Genomic DNA, 22,947 nt, shown 5'->3' with positions numbered 1-22,947 from the left:
AGAGACTCCAGAATTTTAGGGGGATTCCAAGTATTTAGTAAATCGGACATATTGGGAGAACAAACAGATAATCTTCAAAGGGATTATCTAGGAACTAATTTAGGGGAACGTTGCACACAGGACTTTTATGGAACTTGATTTTAGGCCACTTTTCTCCTGGTGACAGGTTCTATTTACAGCAGATGGATCCTTTCACAGTGTTCTTCCCCACGCTCACTGGTCCCGTTGGGTCTTGCTCCTGTGTGATTTGGGCGTATGGGGCCATTGACTATATTGATTCTGACAGAGTCAACATGTGCTCTGTGTTCCATCATTTTTGTGCATGTACCCTTACTGGAGGCAGGCACTCAGACCCAGTCGATTACGTTTTTCTCTGGGAGACGAGGATTTTGGACGTACGCACCGACGGGACCACTGAACGTTGGACAAAGCGCAGTGTGGAAGCATCCTACGTTACAATACCTAATTCGCATAATAAACTCTAATTGTAATTAACACTTTCAAAACCCAATTTTCTCATAATGCCTTTTTATATATGGAATAGCTGATGCTGGGGTCTTTGTTTTTCAGATGGTCCTGGGCAGGAGACGTTGATGCACTTTGCTGCAAGGCTTGGTCTCTGTGCATTGTCAAAGTTTCTTCTGGAACAACCAGGAGGGAGAACATCCTTGGCCATTGCCAATAATGAGGGAGCTACGCCTGTAACCCTGGCCTTGGAACGAGGCTTTCTGAAGTTGCATCACGTTTTAACACAGTATGTGATATTAATATATTTTTACAGAAAAACATATTTATGTATTGGTAAATGTAAACATTTCTATGGACCTATGCACTGTCTGTCTGGTCGGCCGGACAGATCATTGTCCTGGTGCTGTGGGTAGGAAACCTATCTGTCCGTGCCTTTGCTTCCCTGGAGCATGGAGTCCATGAGCGTTGTCAGTCTTTGTCCTGTCTTCCTTTATAGTAAGTTAGGATGAGCCCCACCAGCCCGTCTGGTCTATATTGTGTACATGAAAAGATATAAATGTGAGCAACGTGTTCCAGATGACAGTCACTATGTGTATCCTAGCAAATATATGAATTCTTTTCTCAGCATTTCTTTAGAGCTAATATTGTATTGGTCTTTACGGCAGCTCTCATCTATTGATTTCACCGTGTGATGCAAGGACCACATCAGAACCAGTCCCCTCGGCCACACAGTAATGTATAGGGAATACATCTGCAAATAGTTTATTCAGCATTTGAAAAAAGGTTTTTTTTTTTTGTTTTTTTTTTTTAAATATGGATATTTTCTAAAGATATAAAATATGAACAATAATTTAACTTTTGATATTTTCAACTTATAAACTTTTCACGTTGTCACGTTTATGGTGACATAACAGAGCACAGTCTCCTCTGAAGCCCTTTCCAGCAGTGAGAACAACTCTGTGGCCTGGGATTTCTAATCCAATGTCGGACTGCTGACCTGTGCTCCCCGTCGCTGCTCACCACCTCACCGCAGGATGCTATGAGCAGTGACAGCAGTCCTCCCCTTCGCGCTCACCACCTCACCGCAGGATGCTATGAGCAGTGACAGCAGTCCTCCACTTCGCGCTCACCACCTACCACCTCACTGCAGGATGCTATGAGCAGTGACAGCAGTCCTCCACTTCGCTGCTCACCACCTCACCGCAGGATGCTATGAGCAGTGACAGCAGTCCTCCACTTCGCGCTCACCACCTACCACCTCACTGCAGGATGCTATGAGCAGTGACAGCAGTCCTCCACTTCGCTGCTCACCACCTCACCGCAGGATGCTATGAGCAGTGACAGCAGTCCTCCCCTTCGCTGCTCACCACCTCACCGCAGTATACTATGAGCAGTGACAGCAGTCCTGCACTTCGCTGCTCACCACCTCACCGCAGGATGCTATGAGCAGTGACAGCAGTCCTCCCCTTTGCTGCTCACCACATCACCGCAGGATGCTATGAGCAGTGACAGCAGTCCTCCACTTCGCTGCTCACCACCTCACCGCAGGATACTATGAGCAGTGACAGCAGTCCTCCACTTCGCTGCTCACCACCTCACCGCAGGATGCTATGAGCAGTGACAGCAGTCCTCCACTTCGCTGCTCACCACCTCACCGCAGTATACTATGAGCAGTGACAGCAGTCCTCCACTTCGCTGCTCACCACCTCACTGCAGGATACTATGAGCAGTGACAGCAGTCCTCCACTTCGCTGCTCACCACCTCACCGCAGGATGCTATGAGCAGTGACAGCTGTCCTCCACTTCGCTGCTCACCACCTCACCGCAGTATACTATGAGCAGTGACAGCAGTCCTCCACTTCGCTGCTCACCACCTCACTGCAGGATACTATGAGCAGTGACAGCAGTCCTCCACTTCGCTGCTCACCACCTCACCGCAGGATGCTATGAGCAGTGACAGCAGTCCTCCACTTCGCTGCTCACCACCTCACCGCAGTATACTATGAGCAGTGACAGCAGTCCTCCACTTCGCTGCTCACCACCTCACTGCAGGATACTATGAGCAGTGACAGCAGTCCTCCACTTCGCTGCTCACCACCTCACCGCAGGATGCTATGAGCAGTGACAGCTGTCCTCCACTTCGCTGCTCACCACCTCACCGCAGTATACTATGAGCAGTGACAGCAGTCCTCCACTTCGCTGCTCACCACCTCACTGCAGGATACTATGAGCAGTGACAGCAGTCCTCCACTTCGCTGCTCACCACCTCACCGCAGGATGCTATGAGCAGTGACAGCTGTCCTCCACCTCGCTGCTCACCACCTCACCGCAGGATGCTATGAGCAGTGACAGTTGTCCTCCCCTTCGCTGCTCACCACCTCACCGCAGGATGCTATGAGCAGTGACAGCAGTCCTCCACTTCGCTGCTCACCACCTCACCGCATTATACTATGAGCAGTGACAGCAGTCCTCCCCTTCGCTGCTCACCACCTCACCGCAGGATGCTGAGAGCAGTGACAGCAGTCCTCCCCTTCGCTGCTCACCACATCACCCCAGGATAATATGAGCAGTGACAGCAGTCCTCCCCTTCGCTGCTCACCACCTCACCGCAGGATGCTATGAGCAGTGACAGCAGTCCTCCACTTCGCTGCTCACCACCTCACCGCAGGATGCTATGAGCAGTGACAGCAGTCCTCCACTTCGCTGCTCACCACCTCACCGCAGTATACTATGAGCTGTGACAGCAGTCCTCCACTTCGCTGCTCACCACCTCACCGCAGTATACCATGAGCAGTGACCTCCGAGCACCACACTGGACTGCATTAAAATGGCACTGTAAGCTGGACAGGGGTTGTGTCCAGCTCACATCTGGAGGGAGCCACAGTATAGGAGGATCTGTGGGACACTGACTGCATCCCCTATGGCCTTAAGGTTTATATTTGTGTTGTGTGTGCCATGCTCAGACACTTAAAACACGACAATAAACGTTAAAACACGACATTCGTAAAAATAATTGCATAATGAATTCAAAAATCACAATCGTGGCATGTTCCCATTAAAGTAGTATGATGGTTTGAGATGTATAATATACCATAAGTGTATGCTATCGGTGTATGATAGGTGTCCGTTCCACGTCCTCAACGCCCAACTATTGGACAATGGGGGTCATGGATACTGTTCTTACTCTGGAAGAGTAGAGACTATGAATGTGATTTATTGTAAATTATCTAGGACAATGAGTGTGCATGGCCCCCCTCATCTATTCCTTCCTAGAGTCCCACATAGAGGTCAGAAGACCACCATTCAGTCAGTATGGGCCGTCATAGATGGCTGTGCACTGCATTATTGGTACTTGTTACCTTCCTTTTCCCATTCTTCGTGCCCCTCCTAATTGCTGGCTGCTCACATGTGTTTTTCATGGATAGCACTTGTGTGATGGTCAATGGGGCTATTCTATGATTTTTTTTTTTTTTGCAGACAAATATTGATTACTGCCGGATCTAACTCCGTATTGAATGTTTAATGAATGGGTACAAAAAAAAATCAGGCAACACTTGGATGCCATCTGTGTGCTGTCTGTTTTTCACTGACTGATAGGAAGGAAACTTTTTCTTTTTTCTCACAGTGGGCAACTGTTAATTCTTGCTGCCTGCTTGTACGAGGAAATCACTGACGTCTGAGAGCGATGGATCGGGGGCTACATTGATAGTGGGTCACAGGTTGTGCAGCTCGGCTTTAGGGGATATATTTTTTGCCGAGCAGAGAGAGCTATGAAGCTGGAAAGTGCAGAGCACTATGTTATCATTATATAAAGATTATTATCTATTAATTGCTGTCCAGTTTTTGGGATCACAACAAGTAAATTAATATTTGCACACAAGTTCCTCTGTCTCTGGCAGAGCTCAGCTGTATGTAAATGCTCCAAGGCTTCCTGGTATTTGGGCACTACCAGTGCCACCCCTGTTTGCCTGCCAGTGCAGATCGCTGTGGGTTTCGTGGTATTGTGCCTGATTGTTTTGCAGATCATTTATTAGCTCTCCTCCCTCCCTTATGGGTGAAGCAGGAAATCTAAATTTTTCATGACAGCTCAAAGTTCACCTTCGGGCGTAATCATAGCCATCATCTTTTCGAGAGGAGCCTTTGTGGTTTTTGGGTGGTAACCTACTATTAACGGCATCCATCCTCCTGTGGTACGAGTATTTCTTATTGTGCATGTACCTGGTTTTGCTGCCTTCCTCTTGATGTGAGCTGATTATGTAAAGCGCAGTTTTGACAGATTAAGATACATTTCCAGTTTTGCTGATTTTGTTCTGGGAAAGTGAGATGAGAGGAATAGGTGAAAAAGAATGTGGGCAGAAAATGGAGAAGCTCCAAGCACCCATCACATTGCCGTTATCTTACGGGTTTCCGTTGAAAAATGACAGCTGTTTGTAACTCTATGCTACCTATGCAAACATCCACATATTACTTTAGTTGTTTTTTTTATGTTTAGTGTATTGCTGACATTTACTTATACCGTATCCTAATGAAAACCCTCCAAGGCACTTGCCTTATAGAATCAATGCAAACATAGTAAGAGATGATGCTTATCTTTTAGGAGGCTGCTGTAGGCGCTAAAGTAACGTTATTTCCATTAGCAGAAATTCAAAAAGCCCATCTTGAGTTGAGCAGATTGAGTTATTCTTGGGGCTCAGTCAGACCGCCATATAACACGGACGACAGTCGCATCGCAATGCTCGGACAGGCCGTCAGCTCTCCTTACCCCAGCGTGACTGGTGTATAGAAATACATGCTGTCACTCTGGTCGGGAGAGCCGCCGGGCAGTCTGAGCATTGCGATGCGCTCGTCGTCCATGTTATATGGTAGTCTGACTGTGCTCTTAAAGGGTTTTTTCCAGGCTGAAAGGAATAGCATGCTGTCAGTCTATCATGACCGCATGCAGTATGCACGCTGTCACGATTCCCCTGTATTACTCATAGGGATGTGTGGTCACGTGGCACATGTATGCAATATGCCACGATTCAGCAGTTTGCAGTCGTATAGGAGGACAGCAGACTTTTTATTTTAGCTTGCACAACCACTTGGACCTCCATTCTTGACCGGCCAACCATCAGATGCAGTGGCGGTCAATTAATTTTCCCAAGGGGCAATATGAGAGATTGTGACTTTGTGGAGGGCCGAACCAATAGGATAAGATTGATTCTGCTTAATATTAATACTATAATTTCCATATTGTTACTTTTGTTTATTTTGCATCAATATTAACCTCTTAAGTAATATATAACAGTGCTCCTGCTGTATCAACCAGGGCTGATGCCCACACAGACCATGGCTGATTAACAGCATTTAAAAGGTTGTGAGGAGGGGGCTCCATTTCTATTCACCATTGGCACTGGTGCAACAAAATAATGGGGAGATGATAGTTGTCATGGCACCCGGAGGCCAAACTATATGAACTCCTTGACTGCCAGGTACGGTGCCCTGTGAGACCGTAGCCGTAGTTTTCATGCATTGAAAAGACACAAAAATTGAGCTTAGTTTAAGTTGATATACTTGCAGCACATAAACGCATGTTCACTTTGGTCGTAAAGCATACAACACCTACAAGAAGCAACATTAAACTAAACCCTGCAGTAACTAAGTGAAAAGCAAAAGTGCATTTAAATAACTGTGTTCTTAGTAACACTGTTTTTGATCAAAAATAGCATAAAAGCCATCCCACCATCGCCACATTTTTTTTATTTTCACAAGATTAACAGGAGAAATTGGACCCAAAAAAATGGTTGTGCAATTTCTCCTGAGTGTGCCGATACCCCATATGTGTGGGAAAATTACTGTTTGGGCGCACGGCAGGACTTGGAATGGATGGAGCACTGTTTGACTTTTTCAACGCAAAATTGGCTGGAATCGAGAGTAGACGTCATATTGCGTTTGGAGAGCCCTTGATGTGCCTAAATAGTGGAGACACCCCCAACAAATGACTATTTTAGAAATTACACCCTCCAAGGAAATTATCTAGATATATGGCGAGCACCTTTCACCTCCAGGTGCTTCACAGAAGTTTATAATGTAGAGCTGTGAAAACAAAAAATCATATTTTTTCCACAGAAATGTTTAGCCCCATTTTTATTTATTTTCAAAAGGGTAACAATAGAAAATGGACCCCAAAATTTGTAGTGCAATTTCTCCTGAGTACTCTGATAACCCATATGTGGTGGAAAACTAATGTTTTCTATTCGCCACGACAGCACCCACTAGAGAGAGGGGATCCGCCCCTAGGAACAGGAAACCTACAGAGAGATAAAAGGGGCGGCCCCCCCTCGCTCCTCAGTTGGTTTCCTGTTCCTAGATGGAGACCCACAGAGAAGACTCTATGGATAGGAAGAGGAAGACCTGCCTGGACTACCGCCTGTACGACTCTGCTGAGCGGCAGGGGTTCCGGAAGCAGGTAGACAGAGTCGGGGGAATGATCCTGCGGGCTCCCCCCTCATCTGGTGCAGCTGACAGGCAGCCTGAAGTTATCCAACGGTCTCCCTGCTGGGACACCGTTGTGGAGACGCCGACAGTGCGGGTACCTGGTGCGACGTCCTCCGGTGTGCGTCTGAGCAGCGGTGAGACGGTTCCACGATACGAGGCCCTCCTGTCCCTCCAAGGTAAGAGGTGACATGGTGGGATGCAGCAGGCAGCGGCGTCTCCCGGCATACAGGACGCGGGCGCATGCGCAGTAGCATCGGCGTCCCGGGAATGGAGCGGAACTTCCGGGGCACGGTGTGGGAGGTTATTTCCGGGGGAACCGCCATATTGGATTCCCCCATGCGGTGCCATTACTCTAAACGCCGGATCTGTAAGTAAAAAAAAAAAAAAAAAAAAAAAAAAGTGGAGACAAAGCAAGGGGTGTGTACATTACTACACTATAAAGTGTAGTCAGTTAAGGCAGTCAGTGTGCCATTATGTCGTCCCAAGAGGAGGTCAGGGTGCACCCTATGGAAGAGCCATTAGTCCCTAGTGGTGAAGCCAGGAAAAGGAATAGTGGACACTCTAAAATAAGTGACTCCACTGATAAATCAGGAAGAAAATCCTCCCGTTCTACACCCCAAGCTAAGGCATCTCCGCAGCCGGTATAAGTATTACGCTGGGTGAGTGCGTATATAGCTTCACTGAAGCTTATATTGATTCCTTTGCTTATATTATTTCTAGGCAAAGAGGACGGGGAAGAGTAAGCACAAACAATGTGCCATATGTACCGAACCCCTGCCTGACTCCTATCTTAAAAGTCTGTGTCAGGCATGTATAGACAACACCTTACGGCGGGAGGAATCGGTTAAAATGAATGAGATACGTCTCATAATTCGGGAAGAACTCCAGTCGTTGGGAGGTGGTTCTACTTCTTCAGTAAATATGGAGAAACGAAGGAGGAAAACATCCTCTCCTAGAGCTGACACATCAGCGGAGAGTGGGGAGGTCGACTCTGATATTTCTCAGCAATCTAATTCCTCAGAGGAGGAGGACTTCGTCTGTTTTCCAACTGAGGGCATAAACAACCTAGTAAAATCAGTGAGAAATACGATGGGGGTGTCTGAATCAAAAGAACCCCAGACGCCACAAGAAGTTATGTTCGCTGGTCTTTCTCAGAAGAAAGGCCACGTATTTCCAATAAATCAGGCCATAAAAGATCTTGTTAAAAAAGAATGGAGTAGAGGTCAAAAGGGGTTGGTCCCAATATCCTGTAAGAGGCGCTACCCCTTTGATGATGAGGATTTGAATACCTGGGCCAAGATACCAAAAGTCGATGCGGCAGTTGCGTCTACATCTCGCCGTTTCTCCTTACCAGTAGAGGATGCAGGTTCCTTATCAGATCCTATGGACCGGAAATCAGACGCACTCCTTAAAATATCGTGGGAGGCCTGTGTCACGGCATTCAAGCCGGCTATTTCAGCCACATGTACTGGCAGATCAATGCTAGTCTGGCTGGATCAGCTGGATCAGAAGATTAAAAGTGGCGTATCTAGAGAAAAATTAAGGGCATCTATCCCTTTGATTAAAGGTGCTGCGGCTTTTATTTCAGATGCCTCAATTGATTCCCTCCGCCTGGCGGCCAGAACAGCTAATCTCGCTAATACGGCTCGGCGGGCTTTATGGTTAAAAAACTGGAAGGGGGATGCCCAGTCAAGATCCAAATTATGTTCCATACCCTGTCAGGGTGAGTACCTGTTTGGCACAGTCCTTGATGATATTCTCACTAAGGCGGGCGAGAGGAATCCCTTTATTCCGTCTTACAGAAGGGCGTTCAGGAAGCCACCATTCGGAAGAAAGGGAGGCTTCAGAGACAGGTGGAATAATAAGGATTTCAAACAAAAAGGAAATCTGTTTAATAAACGCCCCTTCAAGCCAACCGATAAATTCCATCAGTGATATTTCTCCCGTGGGGGGAAGACTAAAACAATTCAGTCATCAATGGAAAGAAATAACAACTAATCAATGGGCTATTAAATTAACATCCTCAGGCCTCACACTAGACTTTATTAAAACTCCTCCGGATTCTTTCCTTCTTACCACCTTAAGATCCAAGCCTCAGCAAGAGGCACTTGAAACCGAGGTTAAAACCCTCCTACGCAAACATGTCCTAGTAGAGGTTCCATCTTCCCAGATAGGGAGAGGTTTTTACTCTCCCTTGTTCCTGATTAGTAAGCCGGATGGCTCTTTCAGAACTATAATCAATTTGAGGAAGCTGAATTCCTTTATAAAACCTAAAACATTCAAAATGGAATCCATTCGTTCAGCTATAAAAAATCTATTTCCAAATTGTTACATGGTAGTATTGGATCTAAAAGATGCTTACTACCATATTCCCATTCATAATTCACACCAACAATTTCTTCGGGTAGCAGTTTGTATAGAGGGGCAAATTCGTCATTTACAATATAGAGCAATGCCCTTCGGGTTATCTATGGCCCCTAGGATTTTTACTAAGTTACTATCAGAAGTAATGTCCTTTTTACGGGTAAAGGATACTTTGGTCATTCCATATCTAGATGACCTGTTGATTGTAGGAAAGAGCCCCCTACAGTGTGAGCAGAGATTACGGGAAGTAGTCATATCCTTACAATCCCTGGGTTGGCTAGTTAATTGGGAAAAATCTAGACTTCAGCCTGTAACGTGTCAAAGATTCCTTGGGCTCCTTCTGGATTCCGTTGACCAGATTTGTAAACTGCCTGAGGATAAGAAATTCTCCATAGTTGATAAGGTGTCCTCAGCAATAAAAAGACGTAGTATGTCACTAAGACAGGTCATGTCATTGCTAGGCTCTCTAACATCGTGCATTCCTGCGGTACAGTGGGCACAGTTCCATACTAGGCAGCTACAAAAATTTGTATTGGAGGAGGACATTAAGAATAGAGGATGTCTGGATAGAACAGTTTTTCTAACATCGGAAGTATTACACTCCCTTAGGTGGTGGTTGGATCAGAATAATCTTTCAAAGGGGGTTCTATGGGTAATCACTCCTTCTAGTGTTGTGACCACAGATGCTAGTCCTGAAGGCTGGGGGGCACATTTTCAGGATCAATGGGTTCAGGATCTTTGGTCCAGCTCAGATCTTAATAATTCCTCGAATGTCAAGGAGTTGAGGGCGGTATATTACTCCCTTCTCCACTTTCTTCCCCAGCTCAGCGGCTCTCATACAAGAGTATTCTCCAACAACACCACTGCGGTGGCGTATCTGAACCATCAGGGAGGTACAAGGTCGGACAAACTCAGGGAGGTGGCATCAGACATCATGGAATTAGCCGAAGGTCATCTACTATCACTATCGGCAGTACACATCAGAGGCACAGACAACTTTCGTGCCGATTTCCTGAGCCGTCATACTCTTCATCAAGGGGAATGGATGCTGAGCAGGAAGATTTTCAAGGCAATAACAGCTCGATGGGGTGTTCCTCAAATAGACTTGTTTGCCACAAGAGCCAACCGTCAAGTCAAGATGTTTGCCTCTCTAAACAGGGAGGACAAGCCAGACATACTCGATGCCCTCCAGACGCCATGGACATTCGATCTGGCCTATGCTTTCCCTCCATGGAATCTATTACCTATAGTAATAAGAAAAATAAGGGAGGAGGGCGCAAAAGTTCTGTTGATAGCCCCATTTTGGCCCAAGAGGCCATGGTTCTCATGGCTGAGGGCGATGTCAGTGTCAGATCCATGGATTCTGCCTCAGTCCAAGGACCTGCTCTCTCAGGGTCCATTCCTCCATCCTCAGGCAAAGGGCATGAACTTAACTGCCTGGAGTTTGAGAGGCGGTTACTAAATCTCAGGGGGTTTTCTAATGGGTTAATCGATACTCTTATGAAGAGCAGAAAACCTTCAACTACCAGGATTTATGTTAGAATTTGGAAGAAATTCCTTCAATTTCATACTACACAATTTTCCTCTGAGATTCCTATATTTGCAATGTTAGAATTTCTACAAAAAGGGCTGGAATTAGGGCTCTCCGTGAGCACTCAAGGTGCAGGTTTCAGCATTAGGAGCTCTTTTTAATCATAACATTGCAGGAAATAAATGGATATCCCGGTTTATATCCGCTTGTGAAGGATCAAAACCAATTAACATTCCTCGGGTTCCTCAGTGGGATCTTTCGATAGTTTTAAATGCATTAACACAACCACCTTTTGAGCCTCTCCATACAGCCTCACTAAAGAATATTTCTTTGAAGACGGTTTTGTTAGTGGCGTTAGTCTCTGCCAGAAGAGTGAGCGATCTCCATGCATTATCTATAGATCCTCCCTTTTTAACGGTAACATCAGATAGGATACTTTTAAAAACAGATCCTTGTTATCTCCCTAAGGTGGCTTCTACCTTTCATAGATCCCAGGAGATCTTGTTACCCACCTTTTATGAGAACCACTCAACTCCAGAAGAAGACAGACTTCACACCCTAGATGTAAAAAGGTCTGTCCTAGCCTATTTAGAGAGAACTAGGGACTGGAGGAAGAGTAGGGCTCTCTTTGTGTCTTTCCAGGGTAAAACCAAAGGTGCCGGAGTCACAAAGAACACATTATCTCGCTGGATCAGAGAGGCCATAATCTTGGCGTATAAAGCTGGAGGGAAAGATCCTCCAATGCATGTGGGAGCGCACTCTACAAGAGCCTTGTCGACTTCCTGGGCAGAAAGGGCGAATGTGCCAATAGACCTTATATGTAAGGCTGCAACTTGGTCTTCACCAAATACCTTCTATAAGCATTATAGATTAGATCTATCCTCTGCTTCTGATCTAACTTTTGGTGTATCGGTCCTTGACTCAGTAAACCCACCCAGTCTATAGTCTCTGCAATTCTCTCTAGTGGGTGCTGTCGTGGCGAATAGAAAATACCGGATTACGTACCGGTAATGCTCTTTTATAGAGCCCACGACAGCACCCGTTCACATCCCTCCCTTTTCTGTATATAGTTGCACATGGTGCTTGTTTGGTGAGGTGTAAATATTAGAAAGATATAATATGAGGTTGTAAATATGTGTATATATGTATATACCTGAACCTGTTAACTAAAACGTGGCGGCGGTTCCTCCTATTCTCTGTAAAACAACTGAGGAGCGAGGGGGGGCCGCCCCTTTTATCTCTCTGTAGGTTTCCTGTTCCTAGGGGCGGATCCCCTCTCTCTAGTGGGTGCTGTCGTGGGCTCTATAAAAGAGCATTACCGGTACGTAATCCGGTATTTTGGCACATGGCATGTATCGGAAAGGAAGGAATGACGTATGGAATGGTCTGCGGGGCATCATGTCTCTTTTGGAGAGCCCTTGATGTGCCTAAACAGTGGAAGCCCCCCACTAGTGACCCTATATTAGAATACTGGTGTTTTCCTGGTTTGTGAATTATTTATTGCAGTGGCATTATGTAAGTTGTGTAGTGTGTAAGTCAGAAATAAATGTATTAGGCTGGTTTCACACTTGCGTTGGGCAGAGCTGCGGAGGGCTGCGTACTTCTTTCGTGAAGCCCTGCCCACTGCCACACCTCTTCCATTCAGCTCCGCCTACATCTGCATGTGTCCTGCGCACCTATCTTTAACATTGGGTACACAGGCCATGCTGATGCGTCCGCATGCGTCGCTTTGACCAACCGCAACAAAATGTAACATGTTGCATTCTACGCAGTTCGCAAATGTGAAACCAACCTTAGTCCATGGATGAGTGGTAGGCTGAAAGTCTTTCATACAGAGACCAGGTTTGCCTGGGCAGGTAGGTGTCACACTGATGATTGGTGTCCTTTCATCTCCCCCCCCCCCCCCCTCTGTAACACAGTTTGAGGGAACTCACCCGGGAAATGTTACCCTGGTACAACACGGGGGACCTTTATTTCCGGAAGTACTGGAGCCTGCTCCTTCCTGACTGCCAAATATTAGGGCATTGATCACTACCTCCTGTAACTGAAGGAACGTCCCGGTCTGACCTGCACATCGTGATGGCACAAAAGTTATACATTGCTATCTGTACAATGTGCGCGGCCAGATTCTTGTACCACATATCGGCTCTTCTCATGGCACTGTATGGCTGGAGGACTTGCTCAGAGAGATCAACTCCCTCATGTTCTTGTTGTACCCCAGGACACAGTGTGGTTTTGTGACCTGTGTAAAGGAACCTCCTACAGCAGCCGGGGTGTTGTCATCACCATGTGTGGTGGTCAAAAAAATGACATCCCTCTTTTACTTGACCACCAGCATGTTGTCTCAACATTGGGCTCTGCTCTCACCCTTTCTGAGCAGCTACCCAATTTGCATCCTAGGAAGGCCGCTCTGATTTTTGTGCACAGTACCGAATGCTGCCTTAACTTGCGCAGAAAGGGACTTGGAGTGGGATGCTGGTATAAATGCTATCTACATAGTAGTGATAACTTTGATCCAGCAGTGGGTGCACCAACTCCCACACAATTTTCCCACTCACTCCCAGGACCAGAAGGGGGTTCAGGGGGTTAAATCCAGGTGTACTTCTCTTCATAAACCCTAAACTTGTGGGTGTACCCTGAGTTACACTCACACTGTTTGTAGAGCTTAATTTAATACCTGACCCTTTTACTGAGCAGTCATTGCCGGAATTTGAGCCTCCCATTGAAATGTATTAGGGACTCCTCAACGCAGATGTCCCTTTGGGGAATGTATACCTCAGCAAACTTGTTGCTGAAGTGATCAATGATCGGCCCAACTTTGAAAAGTCGATCAATGTTGGGGTCATCTAAAAATTTGTGGATCGCCTCAATGGGTGTCCAGGGCATAGCCATGTGGAATAGTAGTGTTATACAAAACTTCAACACTCCAATATTGCCTAATTTCTGCCTTCTTCACTATCTCCATGTGAAGAATTAGTCCCCAAAAGGTTATCATTTCCACGGTGTCTACATGGGTCCAGTTGGTAAATGATGAAGTAGGATTTTGAGATAAAAATTGGTGTGATTACAAATTTGTCTGAGACACCATGAGATTTACAAAAATCCTCAGAGAAAAATACTTTGAAAAAGTCAATTTCCGTGAGGCCACTAATGTCAAATTGAATTCCTAATTGCGCAAAATTAGGAATCGGTGGCTCATAATTTTAGAGAGGTTAGGTCCATAAGGGCTCACATTAACGGTAGGTACTAGGTCATTTTTTGCCCTGGGGCATCTGTGTGGCGGTTTGGTATCCCTTCAGGAAGAGGAGGAGAATGAGTCTGAAAAATAAAGAAAGGTGGGATCCTCTCCCTCACTATCAGTGTTGGAGGCAAGGAAGGCGTATGCCTCCTCTGCTGAATACCGTGATTGGGACGAGTAGGACATTTTTTCACGTGTGTACCAAATTTTATTCAGGTGTTTGGTGTAAACTTTTTTTTTTTCTTAAAAAAAAATAATAATAATTAGGAAGAAAAAAGATAAAAATAAAATATAAATAATATAAAAATTTGGTAAAATAAAAAAGAAATGTACTAAACGGACATCAGTAAAAAAAAAAAAAAAATACTGAGCGCCTGCAACTATCTGACACTAACCCTGACTATGTTTAGTAAAAAAATACTGTAGTAGTCGTCGATTGCTACAGTATATTTTTACTGCCCCATATCTAATCCTATCAACTAATCTAAATTATTTTTTAAATTTTTTAAATAAAAAAAAAAAAAAAAAAAACTGATGCCAATCACAGATGTGTTGCTAATCGACTCTCAACGGCGGTGCCACAAGTCCCGGTGTCCTGCTGTTAGAAACAGCAGGCACCTTCATGCGATCACCATGCGATTATTCACGGTGATCGCATGTATCGTGCGACTTATATATACTTCATTGGTCAGGAAGCTCTTCCTTTCATGACGTATATGTGCTTCAAATGTCGGGAAGGTGTTAAATCTTCCTAAAATTGTTTTAAAAAAAATGATTTGAGGTACAGATATGGGAAATGTTATTAACTATTTTGTCTGGTATAAATATCTGATTTAAGGGCACAAAGATTCAATGTTTGAAAATTTGCAAAAGTTTACAATTTTTTATCAAATTTTCGATAGTTTCCTTCATAAACGCAAATCATATCGACTAAAATTAACCACTAACTTGAAGTATAATATGTCACAAAAAATAGTTTCAGAATCACTAGGAAATGTTGAAGCGTTGCGGAGTTATTACCTCATGAAGTGACACATGTCAGATTTTAAAATTGTCATTACAATACAAAGTGACTCTGTCCAATTATCACTTGATATTGAGCTGAATTAAGCTGTGTGACTAACTGCTACTACATGCTATGACTGGTAGCAGCTAATCAAAACCATATAATTTACTGTTTTTTGTAAAGTTTTAAAACAATAAATCCTACAGCTCCTGTTATTCAGCCCTTGTATTTTGATCACCAATCCAGCCTCGCCCAGAGAATTATGTCCTCACAGACCCCCATATGGTCGGATTTCCTACCCTCCTCTCATTCGGTAGGGAAAAATCACATCTCTTACACACATCATAATTTTTCGCAGTCTCCCATTCATTAAGATGTCCTCCCTTCTCCCCAGGCACACACAATGTTGTCCCAACATTTCCCCATACTGTATGATGCCCTCCATAGTCCCCCACACAGTATGATGCCCTCACAGTCCTCCTCATAATCCCAAATACAGTAAGGAAGCCCGCTCACATTGATTACCCCAACAAATCCCCCCCCCCCCCCACAAGTGCACACAGCTTGATTGCCCCACACACACCCACACCCACACCTTGATGGCCAATAGTGTTCCCCCACACAGCTTGATGGCTGACATTTACCCCTTAATGACCCTAGCTTTTTTTGGTTTTACATTTTCGTTTTTCGTTCTCCTTCTTCCCAGAGCCATTACCTTTTTTTTTTTTTTTTTTCCGTCAATATGGCCATGTGAGGGCTTATTTTTTGCAGGTCGAGTTGTACTTTTGAATGACACCATTGGTTTTACCATGTCGTGTACTAGAAAACGGGACAAAATTCCAAGTGTGGTGAAATTGCAAAAAAAAAGTGCAATCCCTTACTTGTTTTTTGTTTTGGCTTTTTTTTACTAGTTTCACTAAATGCTAAAACTGACCTGCCATTGTGATTCTCCAGGTCATTACGAGTTCATAGACGCCAAACATGTCTAGGTTCTTTTTTATCTAAGTGGTAAAAATAAAATTTCCAAACTTTGCTAAAACCAAAAAATGCACAATTTTCCGTTACCTGTAGCGTCTCAATTTTTCGTGGTCTGGGGTCGGGTGAGGGCTCCTATGTAGCAGATTTCAACCACAGGGTGGCGCTCACAGCAATCTGACATCAACAACCATAGAGGTCTTCAGGAGACCTCTTATTGTCATGCTGATACATCGCTGACCCCTGATTACGTGACGGGGTCAGCGATGCACGCTTTAACGGCCCGATGGCCGAAAGCGGCATTTAACTAGTTAATAGGTGCGGGCGGATCGCGATTCTGCCCGCGCCTACTGCGGCCATATGTCAGCTGTTGAAAAACCTGTAGCTCGGGAGCCAAATGTAGCTCGCAGTCTCATGAACTGTGGCTCGTGGCTGTCTGCCAGCTTGGTGCATTAGTTCCAGATTTAGTAAACTGGTGTAAAGAGCACATCTTAAAATGGTCAACTTTGTGAGTAGCCCAGCATAGAAGAGCAGATTTGTGTACACTTCTATTGGTCTTGGGGATTTAGAGATAATTTAAGTATGGTACGCTGGAGACAGGATGATACTACTGGTCAGAGGAGGTGCTTGAAGCTGGATGTGACTATGTTGGGAGTGCATGATGGGAGAATTTTGAATGGGAGTGTGGTGGGAACTCCTGGATCTTGGTATACTGCTTCAGGGTGATTTGTGTGGAAAAGCTTTGGTTATCATTATACCCATAATGGGGGCTTTGATTGCCACTACTGTGAGAAGGCAGGAGCTGGATGTGGCTCGCACCCCTCTCAGAGCTGAATGTGGATCTCAAGGTCAGAAAGGTTGGGGACCACTGCTCTACACAATAGGCGTGATTTAGTGGTGTGATAGTGCTTGCTACTCTTAAGGTACCATCACACTCAGCAACTTTACAACGAGAACAACAACGATCTGTGACGTTGCAGCGTCCTGGATAGTGATATCGTTGTGTTTGGGGTTAGTTTGTGGCTAGGGTTATGGTTGGGATAAGGGTTAGGGGTGTGTTTGGGTTAGGGTTTCAGTTAAAATTGGGGGGTTTCTACTGTTTAGGCACATCAGGGGCTCTCCAAACGCGACATGGTATCCGATCTCCATTCCAGCCAATTTTGTGTTGAAAAAGTAAAACAGTGCTCCTTCCCTTCCGAGCTCTCCCGTGCGCCCAAACAGGGGTTTACCCCGATATATGGGGTATTGGCATACTCGGGACAAATTGAACAACAACTTTTGGAGTCCAATTTCTCCTGTTACCCTTGGGAAAATACAAAACTGGGGGCTAAAAAATTTGTGTGGAAAAAAATAATTATTTTTTATTTTCACGGCTCTGCCTTATAAACTGTAGTGAAACACTTGGAGGTTCAAAGTTCTCACAACACATCTAGATAAGTTTCTTGGTGGGTCTTCTTTCCAAAATGGTGTCACTTGTGGGCGGTTTCAATGTTTAGGCACATCAGGGGCTCTCCAAACGCAACATGGCGTCCCATCTCCAATTTTGCATTGAAAAGTCAAATGGCGCTCCTTCCCTTCCAAGCTTTGCCATGCGCCGAAACAGTGGTTTATCCCCACATATGGGGTATCGGCGTACTCAGGACAAATTGCACAACAACTTTTGGGGTCCAGTTTCTCCTGTTACCCTTGGTAAAATAAAACAAATTGGAGCTGAAGTGATTTTTTTGTGAAAAAGTTAAATGTTCGTATTTTTTTTTTTTAAAACATTCCAAGAATTCCTGTGAAGCACCTGAAGGGTTAATAAACTTCTTGAATGTGGTTTTGAGCACCTTGAGGGGTGCAGTTTTTAGAATGGTGTCACACTTGGTTATTTTCTATCATCTAGACCCCTCAAAGTGACTTCAAATGTGATGTGGTCCCTAAAAACAAAAATGGTGTAAAAATGAGATATTGCTGGTCAACTTTTAATCCTTATAACTCCATAAAAAAAAATTGTTTGTGTAAAGTAGAGATGTGGGAAATATTACTTAAGTATTTTGTGTGACATATCTCTGTGATTTAAAGGCATACAAATTCAAAGTTGAAAAATTGAGAAATTTTCAAAATTTTTGCCAAATTTCCGTTTTTTTCCCCACAAATAAACGCAGGTAATATCAAAGAAATTTTACCACTATCATGAAGTACAATATGTCACGAGAAAACAAGGTCAGAATCATCAGGATCCGTTGAAGCGTTTGAGTTATTACCTCATAAAGGGACAGTGGTCAGAATTGTAAAAATTGACCCGGTCATTAACGTGCAAACCATCCTTGGGGTTAAAGGGAACCTGTCAGCGGGATTATATTTAGTAACCTACACAGTGTCAGGTTGGCAAGGTAAACTTATTAAAATGATACCTTGGGTGATGAAATCCGTCTTGTGGTTGTTGTGTAATCTTTATTTTCAGTGTTCAGTTAATGAGATTCTCGTGTTACGGGGTGGGTTCTCTTCTTAGCTATTCATAGTGATGGCTTATGACAAGTCACTGATCCCTCAGTGACCTGCCCCCTCTTTTACATACTGAATATAATATATATTGAAAAAAAAATACGGTAATCACATTTAGCAGGCAGATGTCACCTGTGCTGCAGCATGATTGCATGTATAATATGCATTTAATTATTTTATTTGCTGATATAAATGTATTCAGAAAAAATGGAAAAAAAAATTCTCTCAATGGCGCCGGATGCATCTGCGCAGTAGCATCTATTGGCGATCCGATAGAGGCTACTATGCAGGCGCCTCCGGCGCCAGCTTGCTAGAGAGATAAAAAAAAAAGGTCTCCATTTCTATGGCGGCGCCTGCGCAGTATAACAGCAACAACCTGACCCTGACTGTAGGTTACTCAGCATAATCCTGCTGACAGGTTCCCTTTAAGTACAAATTTGCTCAAAACTGCATGTGCATAGTGCAGTAAAGTGTACCCATAGGTAAAATATAGATGTTACTTGTATCCAAGCACATGGGTACACAGAAAAGTAGAGCAGTCCAAAGGGGCTGTGTGCCAAAAAAATTGGAATAGATGTGCCGAGCAAAGGAAAGAGTACATCAGTGCCTAGGTTACCTGCAAGAATGTGGTGCCACTCTGCCCTGTAGAGGGCAGAGCAAAGTACTGCAGTGCGCAGGCGCCGGGAAAGGTCAGAGAGGCCCAGCACCTGCACACTGCAATACTTTGCTCTGCCCTCAACAGGGAAGATAAAGTACGCCGGAGCCGCAGCGTGAAGACAAGAAGAGGACGTCATTGTATGAAGATTGGAGGCCCCGGACCGCAGCGGCACCGCCCCCGGGTGAGAATAATATAACCTCTTTTTCTCATCATTCAGGTTACATCGAGGGCTTATCTACAGCATTACAGCATTCCAGAATGCTATAGATAAGCCCCTGATGCTGGTGGGCTTAGCTCACCTTCAATTTTGGGGGTGACAGGTTCCCTTTAAAGACCTTTTTAGATAATTGTCCAATTACTTTTGGTCCCTTGAAAAAAGAGGCAGCTGCATATTAGGCTAGGGTCACATTGCGTTAGTGCAACCCGTTTAGCGCTAGCGGGTTGCGCTAACGCAATGTTTTTAATATGGCCGCGTCCCGGGGTCGCGGTAATGTACCCGCTCTCGCAGATCCCCGATGTGCGAGAGCGGGGAACGGACCGCGGGCGCGCCTCGGACGCTGCGAGCAGCGTCCGCGGCGCGCCAGGAAACACCGGCGCGTCGCTAGCGCGTGCCGAACATGGCACGCGCTAGTGCTGCGCGTTCCCATTGCCGTGAATGGGCGCGCTAACGGACGCGTTGCACGGCGTTAATTTCGCCGTGCAACGCTGTCCGTTAGCGCTTTCCCATTAACGCAATGGGAACCAAGCCTAAGGGCTGTAATTCCTAAACCCTTACTCTAATTAGAATGTGAATATCCTCAAATTAAAGTTGAGGCTGCATTTTACACCCATATTGATTATATAACTTGATCTTCAGTATGTTTTAGTAAACGGTTAAAATACCAAAACCAATGTCATTATCCAATTAATATATGAATGTACATTGGTCAGCAAACACAAGATAAAATACATCTTGTGTTAGGTGAGGAAAGTGACACCTTTACATGTGATGAATTATCGATGTACATATTTTAGAATGTGAAGGTGTACCTCTCCTTATCTAATAATGGGATTTTACATTGTATTTACTGATCAATGGAATTTATTGTTGAACTTTGTGAAATTATGCTGAATGAATAGAAAATGCACATGATGGACCCAGTGTTCTCCAGCCTTTGTTTTCTTACCTGTTTCCATAGCTGCTTAGTATGTCTGAGCCTTCGGGAGGGGGCGAGAAGAGTTGCTATGGGAGTGACCTGTGTTGCCTTTTCAAAATACTGATTAAGGGTCTTAGTTTTTGGCTTGCTAGGATGTGATTGTCTCCTGCACACGCACACTTCTGTTCTTAAATCAACGAAACAGAAGGAAGTGTCATTCTAATGAAGATAAGATTGTTTAATCTCAGGATCATTTATTGTGTGTTCATGACATGTCAGCGCAATAGTATTATTACCAGCCAGTAACTGATATGGGGGGAATTGGTTCTAAAAGTTGAACGATATAATCATAGTCCTGTGAACCCATAACATTTATGTAACTGCGTAGTAAGAGTTATAGCTGCCAAACTACCGTACTCCACTGATCTCAATGGATGTGTATGGGAAAGGGACAATCGACATGGAAAATACAAGTGTATGTTTTGCTGTAAGACCCCATGTAAGTGAAGCCTCCAATGCTCTGCATTACAATTGAACATTTTCTCCATTTTTAAAAGGGTTCGTCACCGAAGAGAAGTTATGTAAAATACATGCAATATGATAGAAGTAACAGAAGCGGCCTGACCACAACAATCCCTCATGTTCTGATACTTTTGGGGTCTCTCGCCGGTCTCTATTTTCTGTTGCAGCAGTCACATGTCCATGCCAGTGTAGCAAAAAGCTCAGCACTCAAACTTGGCTTTATAAGTGGTCACAGCGGCAAGTTGTGAATAAAAACAGATGGACCCACCGGATTGTGGGTTCTCAGTAAAGTCGTAGCAGAAGGTGGACGCAGTCCGTGTCTCAGGAGTGTAGCCGAATCCGGCAGATAACCTTAGAAGATCTAGAGCCTGCGTGTCTGGACTGAAGGGGACGCAGCATCCACCGCAAGTCCATGCGAGACACGGACTGCGTCCATCTTCTGCTACGACTTTACTGAGAACCCACAATCCTGTGGGTCCATCTGTTTTTATTCACAACTTACCGCTGTGACTGATGAAGGTCCGGCTAATGGGACCGAAACGTTGTTTTGCTACTAAGCGTGGATACAATCAAACCACTTATAAAGCTAAGTTTGAGTGCTGAGTTTTTTGCTACACTTCATGGTATTGGAACCTACTCTGGCACCTTATATACGGCTGTGCACGCGCTTATCAAGGTATGTTTCCACGTTCAGGAAACGCTGCATTTTTGACGCTGCATTGAGCCGCAGCATCAAAACCACAGCGTCCAGATGTTACAGCATAGTGGAGGGGATTTCATGAAATCCTGTCTCCACTATGCATTAAAAGACGCATGCGGCATACCCGCGAAAACGCACATGCGGTGCGTCTTTTAAGAACCCAGCATGTCCTTACATTGCAGAAACAACGCAAGGACAACACAGGTGACCTGCCAGTGACCTCAGGTGCAGATTTGGTCAGGATTTTACCTGCATAAAATCCTGACCAAATCCTGAACGTGGACACATAGCCTTACATGTCCATGCCAGGACATTTTCATTGGAGTAGGAAGGAGAGAGCAGCTGGGGACCTGGGAAAACATCTGTCATAACATCATTATTGTTTTGTTTTCTTCTTTCCTTCCTTTTAATATATATTATGGTTTCCAATACAGTTAAATATTAATTTGGCCTTATTATTTCTCATCTTTTAGAGTGGATCCTGCAAAAATAGACCTTGGTATTGAAACATCTCATGTTGAACAATCTGGTGATTTTTGGATTAAACACCATTGTGGACTAAATGTTTTCACGTTGACCAAGAAATCCCAAGAGGAGGCACAGGAAAACATGGAGACCAATATTAATGAGCTCAGTAATTACATCCAAGGTCATACTCAATGTCCAGTAAGTATATGCAAACTATAAGGGTATGTTCACATAGTGCTTTTGGCAGTATTTTTTTTTTCATGAAAGAGTTTTTGCAGTAAAAATGCTGCCTACATTTTTTGATGCACTTCTCATGCGTTTTTATGCATGCAATTGAATTGAAAGAATGGACTTGCTGCAATTTTTTTAAACAAGACTTGGCAAGCCTGGAAGGCTTTATTAGCCCACCTAACCCATAGGTAGGTTTGCTGCCATTCCAGCTTGTGATGCCACTATGCAGGGGCAGACATATCATTGGTGCAACCTTTGCGGCCGCACAAAGGCCCAAGGGGCAAGGGGTCTCATTTCAACCTCCAAAGCAGGTGCAATTTTGCATTTTTAGGAGCTCTTGGGCTGCAAAGGGCCTATATATTGTTCTTGCACAGGGGCCCTTTTCTATCTGTGTTCGCCAATGCCACTATGGCTAGGGTTTTAATTACCACAATCTCAATTGACTGCTTCATTTAAGGTGTTAATGACCCAGATTGGTATTTTTTTCTGATGCATGTGATTTCTACAGGATTTAGACTATCTACTAATACTACCCAACCAACAGTTGCTGGCAAATGCAGGAGTAGGGTTATATATGTCTGTCTGTCTGTCTATCTATCTATCTATCTATCTATCTATCTATCTATCTATCTATCTATCTATATCATTATTCTGGCCTTGTAGTGAATACCAGGGCTCCATGCATA

General features: G+C 44.5%; 1 protein-coding gene across 7 annotated transcripts in view; it reads left to right on the top strand.

Annotated features, from left to right (window-relative positions):
* Positions 1–22,947, top strand: part of AKAP13 (A-kinase anchoring protein 13) — a 303,165-nt gene that overhangs the window by 136,368 nt on the left and 143,850 nt on the right. For all 7 annotated transcript variants that reach the window (XM_069766257.1, XM_069766253.1, XM_069766256.1 and 4 more), the window contains exons 5-6: positions 571–754; positions 22,036–22,228. In XM_069766257.1, coding sequence (XP_069622358.1) covers positions 571–754; positions 22,036–22,228 — 377 coding nt within the window. The remainder of the gene's footprint in view (positions 1–570; positions 755–22,035; positions 22,229–22,947) is intronic.

This window comes from Ranitomeya imitator, chromosome 4, assembly GCF_032444005.1.
Source record: "Ranitomeya imitator isolate aRanImi1 chromosome 4, aRanImi1.pri, whole genome shotgun sequence".
Lineage (NCBI taxonomy): Eukaryota > Metazoa > Chordata > Amphibia > Anura > Dendrobatidae > Ranitomeya > Ranitomeya imitator.
Note: the sequence above shows the minus strand (reverse complement) of the source record. Positions and strands in the feature narration are given on the sequence as shown.